The 10,000-nt window shown below is 44.0% G+C and overlaps 1 protein-coding gene across 4 annotated transcripts in view; it reads right to left on the reverse strand.

The window, feature by feature from the left end:
- Positions 1–10,000, reverse strand: part of SMG1 (SMG1 nonsense mediated mRNA decay associated PI3K related kinase) — a 213,797-nt gene that overhangs the window by 16,376 nt on the left and 187,421 nt on the right. For 2 of the 4 annotated variants that reach the window (XM_085891046.1, XM_085891045.1), the window contains exons 52-54: positions 8,750–8,969; positions 8,432–8,621; positions 8,040–8,245 (exon numbers count right to left, since the gene is read on the reverse strand). In XM_085891046.1, the coding sequence (XP_085747172.1) occupies positions 8,040–8,245; positions 8,432–8,621; positions 8,750–8,969 (616 nt within the window). Of the gene's footprint in view, positions 1–3,116; positions 3,205–4,611; positions 4,672–8,039; positions 8,246–8,431; positions 8,622–8,749; positions 8,970–10,000 lie in introns of those variants that run through there. The other 2 variants (XM_085891047.1, XM_085891048.1) reach the window with 2 other exon arrangements.

Genomic DNA, 10,000 nt, shown 5'->3' on the forward strand with positions numbered 1-10,000 from the left:
GAGGGGAGAGGGAAGGGGGAGAGGGAGAGAGGGAGAGGGGGGAGGGGGAGAGGGAGAGAGGGGGGAGGGGAGAGGGGAGAGGGGGAGAGGGGGAGAGGGGGGGAAGAGAGAGAGAGAGAATGAGAATCATATTCTTATAACTCGGGTGAGTACTACGAATACCACTACGACTGATATGCATGCCCAACTAAAGTGTGTAGCGACCCCCACAACCGTCGATCTTCCTTCTGCCTTTTGCCAACATTCACACGGGAAAAGGCAAATCTCTTGGTATGGGCAACAGGGAGTGGTTGCTCCTTGCAATATCAAATGTGATCAGGCCATGTCGAGTGATCTAAAACAGTCCTGTTTGAGACTCTGTCATACTATTGAACCCCAAGGATGCGACATTGACATCGCAGCTGGAAAGCTTGGTCCTTTTTGTCTAGTGTTGTTCTGAAAAAGGACCAAGGTGTCTTGGTTATTTTTCAGAAGTGTCCGGGTCTCAACCAAAGAAGAGAACAGGTAGGACACATGTTCTACAAATGCGTAGCTTTAATGTTAAATGAAGACGGTAATGTTTCCAGGTGACGTCAGGTTACCCCATGACAGAACCAGCCATGCCGACTCTCCTTTGCATATCAGGGTTGCAGTATCCAGATGAATGAATGTTGGAACCCAGGTAGGTAAAGTGGTCCACTGACTCCACGATCATTTTATAATGATCGGGGAGCATTTCGGAGCAAGTGACCATAACATTGTGTGTGCAAAGATTCTGTTAAGGGTTAGAGTTCAGGATATTATGGTAAGGCTATTAGATTTCAGGAAGGAAAACCTTGAGGGTATGAGGATAAAATTGGGTAATGTAGATGGAGAGACTCCAACAACAGGACAATCAGCATCAGAAAAATGGGAAACTTTTAAGGACCAAATGTGGAGAGTGCAGAGTAAGTACATTCCAATGAGGTGTAAAACAAGAAGCAGAGAGAGGCCAGAGTGGTTGAGTAGTGAGATAAGGAACACTATTAAGGAGAAGCAAAAGGCATTTATTAGGTTTAAAATAACAGGACTGGAGTTATATTTATATCATTATCGGAGTAAACAGAGGCAAGTGAAGAAAATAACTCGGCAAGCCAAAAGAGAGTATGAGAAGGACGTGGCAAAGAATATTAAACATAATAGCAATGCTTTCTTTAAGTAAATCAGGGGAAAAGAACAGGTTAGGACCAGTGTGGGCCCATTGAGAAATAGTACCGGGAGAGTGGTTAGTGATGAAAGTGAGATGGCAGGCTTATTAAACAGGTATTTTTCTTCAAATTTTACACAAGAACGGTCAGGAGAATTGCCAATAGCTGAGAGTATCCAGCGAGGAGGAGAGAAAGGGCTTTTACAGAAGATCCAGGTTGGAGTGGAGGAAGTAAAGGAACAGCTAGGAAATAAGAGTAGATAAGGCTCTGGGTCCAGATAATATGCACCCGAGAGTATTGAGTGAGGTGGCTGAGCAGGTAAGCGAGATGTTAACGGATATTTTCAATCGTTCCCTGGAATCAGGACAGGTACCGGAGGATTGGAGAGTAACAAACGTAACACCATTATTTAAGAAAGGATCCAGAGAAGAATTGGGAAACTATAGACCTGTTAGCTCGACTTCAGTTGTGGGGAAGGTGTTGGAGACATTAATTAAGGACCAGATGAGGAACCATTTAAACAAATACAAACTAATGAAAGGTGGTTAGCATGGTTTTACCAAAGGCAGTTACTGTTTAACAAATCTTTTGGAGTTCTATGAAGCAGTGTCTAATTGGGTGGATGAGGGAAAGGCAGTGGACATAGTATATCTAGACTTTAAGAAGACATTTGATAAGGTACCACATCGGAGATTGTGAGCCAAAGTGAGGGCTTGTGGAGTGGCTGGTCAAGTAGCTAATTGGATTGCAAACTGGCTTAGTGGTAGGAAGTAGAGTGGCTGAGTGGGAGGATGTCTTGCTGGGAGGATGTAAATAGCGGGGTACCTCAGGGATCGGTCCATTACTATTCATTATTTACATCAACTATTTGGATAATGGGGTAAAGAGTAAGCTTTCCAAATTTGCAGATGACACAAAGCTTGGAGGTGAGGTGGATAGCAGAGATGGCGGTGATCAGATACAGGAAAGTATTGATACTTGCATAGATTGGGCAAAAGATTGGCAGATGGAATTTAACCTGAGCAAGTGTAATGTGTTGAGGATGGGAAAGAACAATGAAAATAGAGATTACAGGATGCAAGGGGTAATTTTGGAGCGTGTCACTCAGGAGAAGGATCTGGGGGTGGTAATAGATACGGGAGGTAAGCAGGCAGCACAATGCCAGGCAGCTATAGGGAGAGCAAATCGGGTTTTCGGTTGTATTCGGAGGGGGATAATTTATAAATCAAAAGAGGTGATGTTAACATTGTATAGGAATTTAGTGAGGGCCACATCTAGAATATTGTGTGCAGTTTTGGCCACGACAGTTCCAGAAGGACATAGATGCCATCGAGAGAGATCAGTGCAGGGCTACTACATTGATTCCTGGCCTAGCTGGACTCAGCTATGAGGAGCGGCTGAAGGAGACAGGGCTTTATTCACGAGAAAGGAGGTGGTTACAAGGAGATATGATGAAGATATTTAAGATAATGAAAGGGAGAGATAAAATAAGTGCAGATTAATTATATTCAACAAAGTAGACAGTGATAGGACCAGGGGCCATCGCTTGAGAGTAAAGAAGAGGAGAGTTAAGATGGTAGCAAGGCAGTGGACTCACTCAGAGAGTAGTTAATGCATGGAATGGCCTCCCTGGAAAGGTGGCAGTGGCAGCAGAAAAAGTAGATAAGTTTAAATTAAAATTAGATAGGTACTTGGAAGTTATGGAGATAGAGGGGTATGGGGATGTTGATGAGACTTAGGTAGTTTGAGCATTGATGGGTGATTGTGTGCATGTGCACGGAGTGCTGTTGGTGGGGGTCTTGTCAAGGGGGGTTGTGTGGTTGTGTTTTTTTTAAACCAAGCCCATGCCCCCTCCCCTGAGGGGAAGAAAAGGAGAAAAAAAAAAACCTACAAAAAAAAAATTAAAAAAAACCCCAAAAAACAAACAAGCAGTCAGAGACTGGTACTTACAAAATCGTCAACTTGACCTCTGACCTTGTCAAATAAAAGCTGTCTCCAGAGAAGGTAGCGACGCAAACCAGAAGTTTCTACGATGATTCTGTACAAAACCATCAAAAATAGAATGTTTGACCTCACTGTGACCTTGACCTTTGACCGATTTTCACCAAAATCTAATCAGCGCGAGCCATCACCCTCCTGAATCACGTGGTGTAATTTGACATTGGTAGCTTCTTCCGTTCTCGAGTTATCGTGCCTACAAACAAACACACACATACACAAACACACAAACAAACAAACACGCAAACAGAGGACGGAAGTCATCAATATACTAATGAAATCTTTAGATTTCGTAAGTAACAAGCAGTCATAGACTGGTACTTAGGAAATCGTCAACTTGACTTCTGACCTTGTCTAATAAAAGCTGTCTCCAGAGAAGGTAGTGACGCAAACCAGAAGTTTCTACGATGATTCTGTACCAAACCATCAAAAATCGAATGTTTGACCTCACTGTGACCTTGTCCTTTGACCGATTTTGACCAAAATCTAATCAGCGCGAGCCATCACCCTCCTGAATCAGGTGGTCAAATTTGACAATGGAAGCTTCTTCCGTTCTCGAGTTATAACTTTTTTGGGGATATTTGACCTCACTGTGACCTTGACCTTTGACCGATTTTGACCAAAATCTAATCAGCACGAGCCATCACCCTCCTGAATCACATGGTGTAATTTGACATTGGTTGCTTCTTCCGTTCGAGTTATCGTGCCCACAAACAAACAAACAAGCAGTCATAGACTGGTAATAACGAAATCGTCAACTTGACCTCTGACCTTGTCGAATAAAAGCTGTCTCTGGAGAAGGTAGCGACGCAAACCAGAAGTTTTGAACATGATTCTGTACCAAACCATCAAAAATCGAATATTTGACCTCACTATGACCTTGACCTTTGACCGATTTTGACCAAAATCTAATCAGCACTAGCCATCACCCTCCTGAATCACGTGGTGTAATTTGACATTGGTAGCTTCTTCCGTTCTCGAGTTATCGTGCCGACAAACAAACAAACAAACAGAAAAGGAAGTTATCAAGATACTTACGAAATCTTTAGATTTCGTAAGTAACAAACAAACACACAAACAAGCAGTCATAGACTGGTACTTACGAAATCGTCAACGTGACCTCTAACCTTGTGTAATAAAAGCTGTCTCTTGAGAAGGTAGCGACACAAACCAGGAGTTTCTACGATGATTCTGTTCCAAACCATCAAAAATCGAATGTTTTGGATGTTTGACCTCACTGTGACCTTGACCTTTGACCGATTTTGACCAAAATCTAATCAGCACTAGCCATCACCCTCCTGAATCACGTGGTGTAATTTGACATTGGTAGCTTCTTCCGTTCTCGAGTTATCTGAACCAAACCATCAAAAATCGACTATTTGACCTCACTGTGACCTTGACCTTTGACCGATTTTGACCAAAATCTAATCAGCACTAGCCATCAGCCTCCTGAATCACGTGGTGTAATTTGACATTGGTAGCTTCTTCCGTTCTCGAGTTATCGTGCCTACAAACAAACAATCTAACAAACAAAAACAGAAACGGAACTGATCAATATAGTTACGAAATCTAAAGATTTCGTAAGTAACAAATTTACTTCAACAATTAAAAACATTTTTTTGCATTTTCTTCCTTGGATCTTGTGTCGATGGGTTGGTGTGGTGCTCACGCAGGCATGATGGCCTCCACTTGTGTTGGATTTCCTTGTTGTAATACCAGAAGTAGGTACTGGTTGAGGGGGGAGGGACGGGCAACATTCTGCACCTTTTTTTTAATCCCAGGTAAGGAGGGCTTGAGGCTTAGGCTTTCAGAAACCAATTCAAAGTAGTTGAACATGGCTGGTCAGTGGGCAGGGTCTCACAAATAGGACAGCAACACGTAGGAAAAGGTAGTGAAAAGTCACTGTCCACTCCAATGCAGGCTGTTGTATCTTCCTCGAGGTTTTGGATCAGGTTGAGAAGAGATAACGAGACTCCATCTCCTCTCAACTCCCATAGGGAAGTCCGATTGACAGAGTCAAATACAGCCTTGAGGTCAATGTACGCCACATTTAAAGGGCACTGAAATTCTCGATGAAATTCTGTGAGAAAGTGGGCTGGTATGGCATCCGTTGTGGACCTGTTTGGGGTGAAACCAGATTGGTCAGGTCATCTCCACTGCAGCAGGAGGGGGGTGAATACTGATCAGAAAAATATGAGCAAATACTTCCCGAGGGACTGAAAACAGGGTGATAGCTACTGCAGTTAGAGCCAGGGCCTTTGCCTTTGTGGAAGGGGATTATTATGCCATTCCTCCACTCTGCTAGAACATGCCCAGAAAACCAGACATTTATGAAAAGGCAATGTCAGACCTCACAGATTTGAGTCTCAGCACATTTCAGCAGTTCTGCGGTGATATTGTCACACTGTTTGACATTGTCACATATTGACAGGCACGACCATTTTTTTAGTTTCCTCGCTGCAGGATGGACTTCAGACAAGGATGGAGGTTCCACACATATGGTGATGTCACCGCCACTATGGGGGCCTCTTCCTCCAGGTTGGGGGAGTGTGGAGCATGGGGAAAGTTAAGTGCCTGCTCAAAATGTTCTCTCCAGCAGTTGAGGGTTTCCTCATCGGTGTGGCAGGGTGTCCCGCTTGCCTTTATGATCAGAGTACTGTGTTTGTTTATATTAGGCCGTCTCCCACTTAGTTGGAAACGGGTTTTGCAATTACTTCTGTGTGTGTCTGTCAGTGTGTCTTTCTGGGCCATAACTTTTTTACCATTTTTTTTTTTTTATTTTTTTTTTTTTTTGTATACCTTGGTCGAGGCTCGTATGAGAGCTAACACACAACTCACAGCAAGGAGGCATGAGACAAGAGGGGCGGGAGTGGAAGGGACAAAACATTGGGGAACAGACACAGGTGAACTGTGGAAGGGAGAGGGATGGGGATGGGACGGGGAACATGGCGAGGGGAAGATGGACATTAAAGGGACTTTCAGGAAGGAAAGCAGGAGAATTGAAGGAAGTGGGCTTGGGTGGATTATCGGGGGTAGAAAAGATCGAGGATTTGGATGGGGGAAGATAAGAGGTGGTGGTGAACAGCTGTTTTGAAAGCCTGAAGGGAAGAATGGGAAAGAATAGAGTGAGGAAGTTTATCCCAAACGCGTGAAAAGAGAGGAATGAAAGAGTGAAGATGAGCAGTGATTCGTGATTTTGGTAGTTTTACCAGAAGGGGTTGTTGGCGGACCTTGAGCGCCCTGTGGAAATGTGGTTGGGACAAATCGCAGAGAGAGCAGGGGGAGCAAGGCTGGAGAGGAGTCGGTAGAAGACAGAAAGACCACCGACCAACCTGCGGTGATTGAGTGAGAGGCCCAAAGACTCAGCTTCATTGCGGGAGATGCCAATGATCTTAAAAGCCCTGGTTTCGACAGCGTGAAGTCGAGAAAGGTGGGAGGCAGGAGCACCAGCCCAGAGGGGAGAGCAGTACTCCATCAGGCTACGGACAAAAGCTTTGTAAGTGGTCAGGAGCTCAAGAGGGCCGAGGAAGGACTTTGCACGACGGAGGATTCCCAGTCGGCGACTGGCTTTTGAGGCAAGGTTGGAAATGTGACTTTCCCAGGAAAGGTCATGGCAGATAGTGAGACCCAGAAGCTTGAAAGAAAAGACTTCTTCCAGAGGATTGTTGAGAAAGTGGATGGGGGGGTTTTGTAAACGGTCCTTTCGAAGAGACATAGTGAGAGTGTGAGATTTGTCTGGATTGAAAGACATGTTCCACGTGTTGGACCAGTTTGTGATTTTATCCAGATCTGCAGTGAGTGAAGAAGCTGCTGCTTGCCGGGCTGAGGGATGACAGATGGTACGGCAGAGGGTTGAGTCATCGGCAAAGAGAAATAGAGGATTTTCCAGAGAGTCCGAGAGATCATTGATGAAAACCAGAAAACCATTGAGCTTTTGTCATCAGATTTTCAACAAAGCTATATTATGAGAATATGGAGAAGACAAATTAATAATTTGGTCAAAAGGTCAGCATCACATGAAATCATCAATTTTCATCCAATTGACGAGAAATTTGAGCAGGGTTTGCATATTGGGTCACTGAAGCAGATTGTTTTTGAGGTCAAAAGGTCAAGGTCACCTAAAATCGTCAATTCTTTTGTCATTTTTAGCTGTTTTTGTGATTATCATATGGAAGAAGAAGAAGTCTGAATACAAAGAGCATGCAGACGGGCTTTGCATTTTTAGATGCTTTCTAGTTTGACTTCTGACGAGTACACAGGTGCTGGATTTACCGAAAGGCAGGTCTAAGGTTGCTTTGAAGGATACCTTCCTCAGCTTCATTGGCCAGGTGCCCAACCAATAGTCAAGGTTTTTCCTAGCATTCACCCAATAGACCACAAAGGTGCCTTCTTTCTGGAATGTTTCCTTGAAGCTGTGCTTGCCTCTTCAAATCAATAATGGCCAGCGTATTGGGCGACAACCAGGGTCGTGGGGGTGGGGCAAAGATGATACTGCTTTAACACCTTCTTACTATGTGGTGATTATAACTACCAAGTTTGGTGAATTTCTGTAAAACTGTTGAGGAGATGGATAGCATGACAGACGGACAAACAGACGGAGCCGATTACAATACTGCCTTTTTTTTTTTTTAAGTGCAAGGATAATAAGTGAAAAGCATACAGGGATTGTCCTGTTCGAATTCCTATCTGAACCTATAGATGAGGCAGAAAACCCAAGTTCAAATTTTGTTTGTCCATTGTCAATTCATGCCACTATATACTATGTAAAAGTACACTTACATCCACTAATATCTGGCCATCAGTAATATCATGTGCGAGTTCATAACTATGCACATGGTCTTGAAATACTGACAAGCTCCAGATAACAAAACAAACCTTTGTGCCAATGTCAATGCCAAGAGCCACAAGAAAACTGCACACAGTAAGGCTGAGGGCTCGAGTTGGAAGTCCCACAAGGAAAAAACGGACAAAATTTGCTGTGAAAGTTTTCACAGGATGTGCAAGCTGGTCTTCAGTATGAAACAGGACTGTGGCAGCATCTCCCATATCCATGCTCAGTCCTCTCTCCACTTGCCAACCAACTACACCAAAAAAAAGAACAAAAACAAAACGAAATAGTGCATAAACATTCACTGAAAGAGCAAATGGTGACAAACTCCAAAATTACTCATTGAACAATGTAGGGCTCAATGCTTTTCTGAATGAGAAGCATATCATTGTAAAAAGTCAAAACACAAATTTGACATGAAACAAAAGCAGCTGCTTACCCGAAAAAGTGCGTACATTAGCACGGCACAGAGAAAAGAACTCCAACACAGCATGGAGGCGACGCAAGAATGTGGCATCCTCAAAGCCCTGCATGCTGAGCGTGCCTTGTGCCATGGACCCTGGCACCAGGCAGGCGTCCTGTAGTATGTCAACACAATGCCACTCTTGAGGTATCACCAGGCCTTGGAGCTGGACAAAGATGTCAACGTGCACAAAATTTAAAGTGAATTTTGTGTAAGAGCAAAAGTAAGAGCCAAAAACAAATGGTAGCTCAACAACAACAAACATGAACCAGCACAAACCATAGTAGTTCTCACCTTGTCTAGCAACATTTTGTAAGCATCGTCAACCTGTGTGAACATGCCATTAAAAGCCATCAACAGCATCAGTCCAGCTGACATGTGTGTCGTCTCAATCAATGATGAATGCTCCGCTGCATCTCCTGCAGGATGAGGCTGATCCTCAGCTCCAATGGATACAGGGTGATTTGCAGGCAGCTGGGGTGGAATTAGTTCTGAGTATTTCAAACGTAAAGCCCTGCAGGACATGGAAAATAATCTTTCAATTTTATTTAAAATTATTTCAAGAAAAAAACACAAGGTAATTCTTTTCTTTACCGTTTGAATTCTATGAAGGATGCAATCTGAAGTGGAGAGACAAACATCAGATATATGAAAGGGAAGAGTAACCAAAGAAACAGAGGGTCACAAACAAAATTATGATGAAAATGGAAGAGCATGCGAAGTCAAAGTGTGAACATGGAAGAAGGCAGAAATAAATATAGCACTTGATAATAAAGTGAGAATTATGAGATACAAGGCAAACGAGGAGTGGTGGAAGGGTCAATGTACAGATTTGGAAAATCCCCCCCCCTCCCCAATAACTTTCTCAACAATCCTCTTCAAGAAGTCCTTTCATTCAAGCTTCTGGATCTCACTATCGGCCATGATCGTTCCTGGGAAAGCCACATTTCCAAGCTGGCATCTAAAGCCAGTCACCGACTGGGCATCCTCTGTCATAAAAAGTCATTCCTTGGCACAACTGAGCTCCTGATCACAAACAAAGCTTTTGTCCACAGCTTGATGGAGTACTGTTCTCCCCTCTGGGTTGGTGTTCCCACCTCGCACCTTCCTCGGCTTCATGCTGTGGAAACCAAGGCATATAGGATCATTTGTATCTCCTGCGATGGTGCTGAGTCGTTGGGTCACTCACTCTCTCACCGCAGGCAGGTCGGTGGTCTTTCTGTCTTCTACCATCTCCTCTCCGGCCTCGCCCCCCCCCCCCATACTCTGTCTGAGATATGTCCCCCCATATTTCCGCAGTGCCCTCAAGGTCTGCCAGCAACCCCCTTCTGGCAAAACTACCAACATCAAGAATCACTGCTCATCTTCACTCTTTCATTCCTCTTTTTCCCTGCCTTTGGAACAAACTCCCACACTCCAATCCCACTCTTCCCTACAGGTCTTCAAAACAGCTGTTCACCACAATCTCGTCTTCCTCCATCCAAAACCACGATATTTTCTACCCCTGCTAATCCCCCCCCCCCAACCCACCTCCTTCAAATTCCC

The sequence above is a fragment of the Eptatretus burgeri genome, chromosome 8 (assembly GCF_056783735.1).
Source record: "Eptatretus burgeri isolate ZD-2024b chromosome 8, Ebu_testis_v1, whole genome shotgun sequence".
Lineage (NCBI taxonomy): Eukaryota > Metazoa > Chordata > Myxini > Myxiniformes > Myxinidae > Eptatretus > Eptatretus burgeri.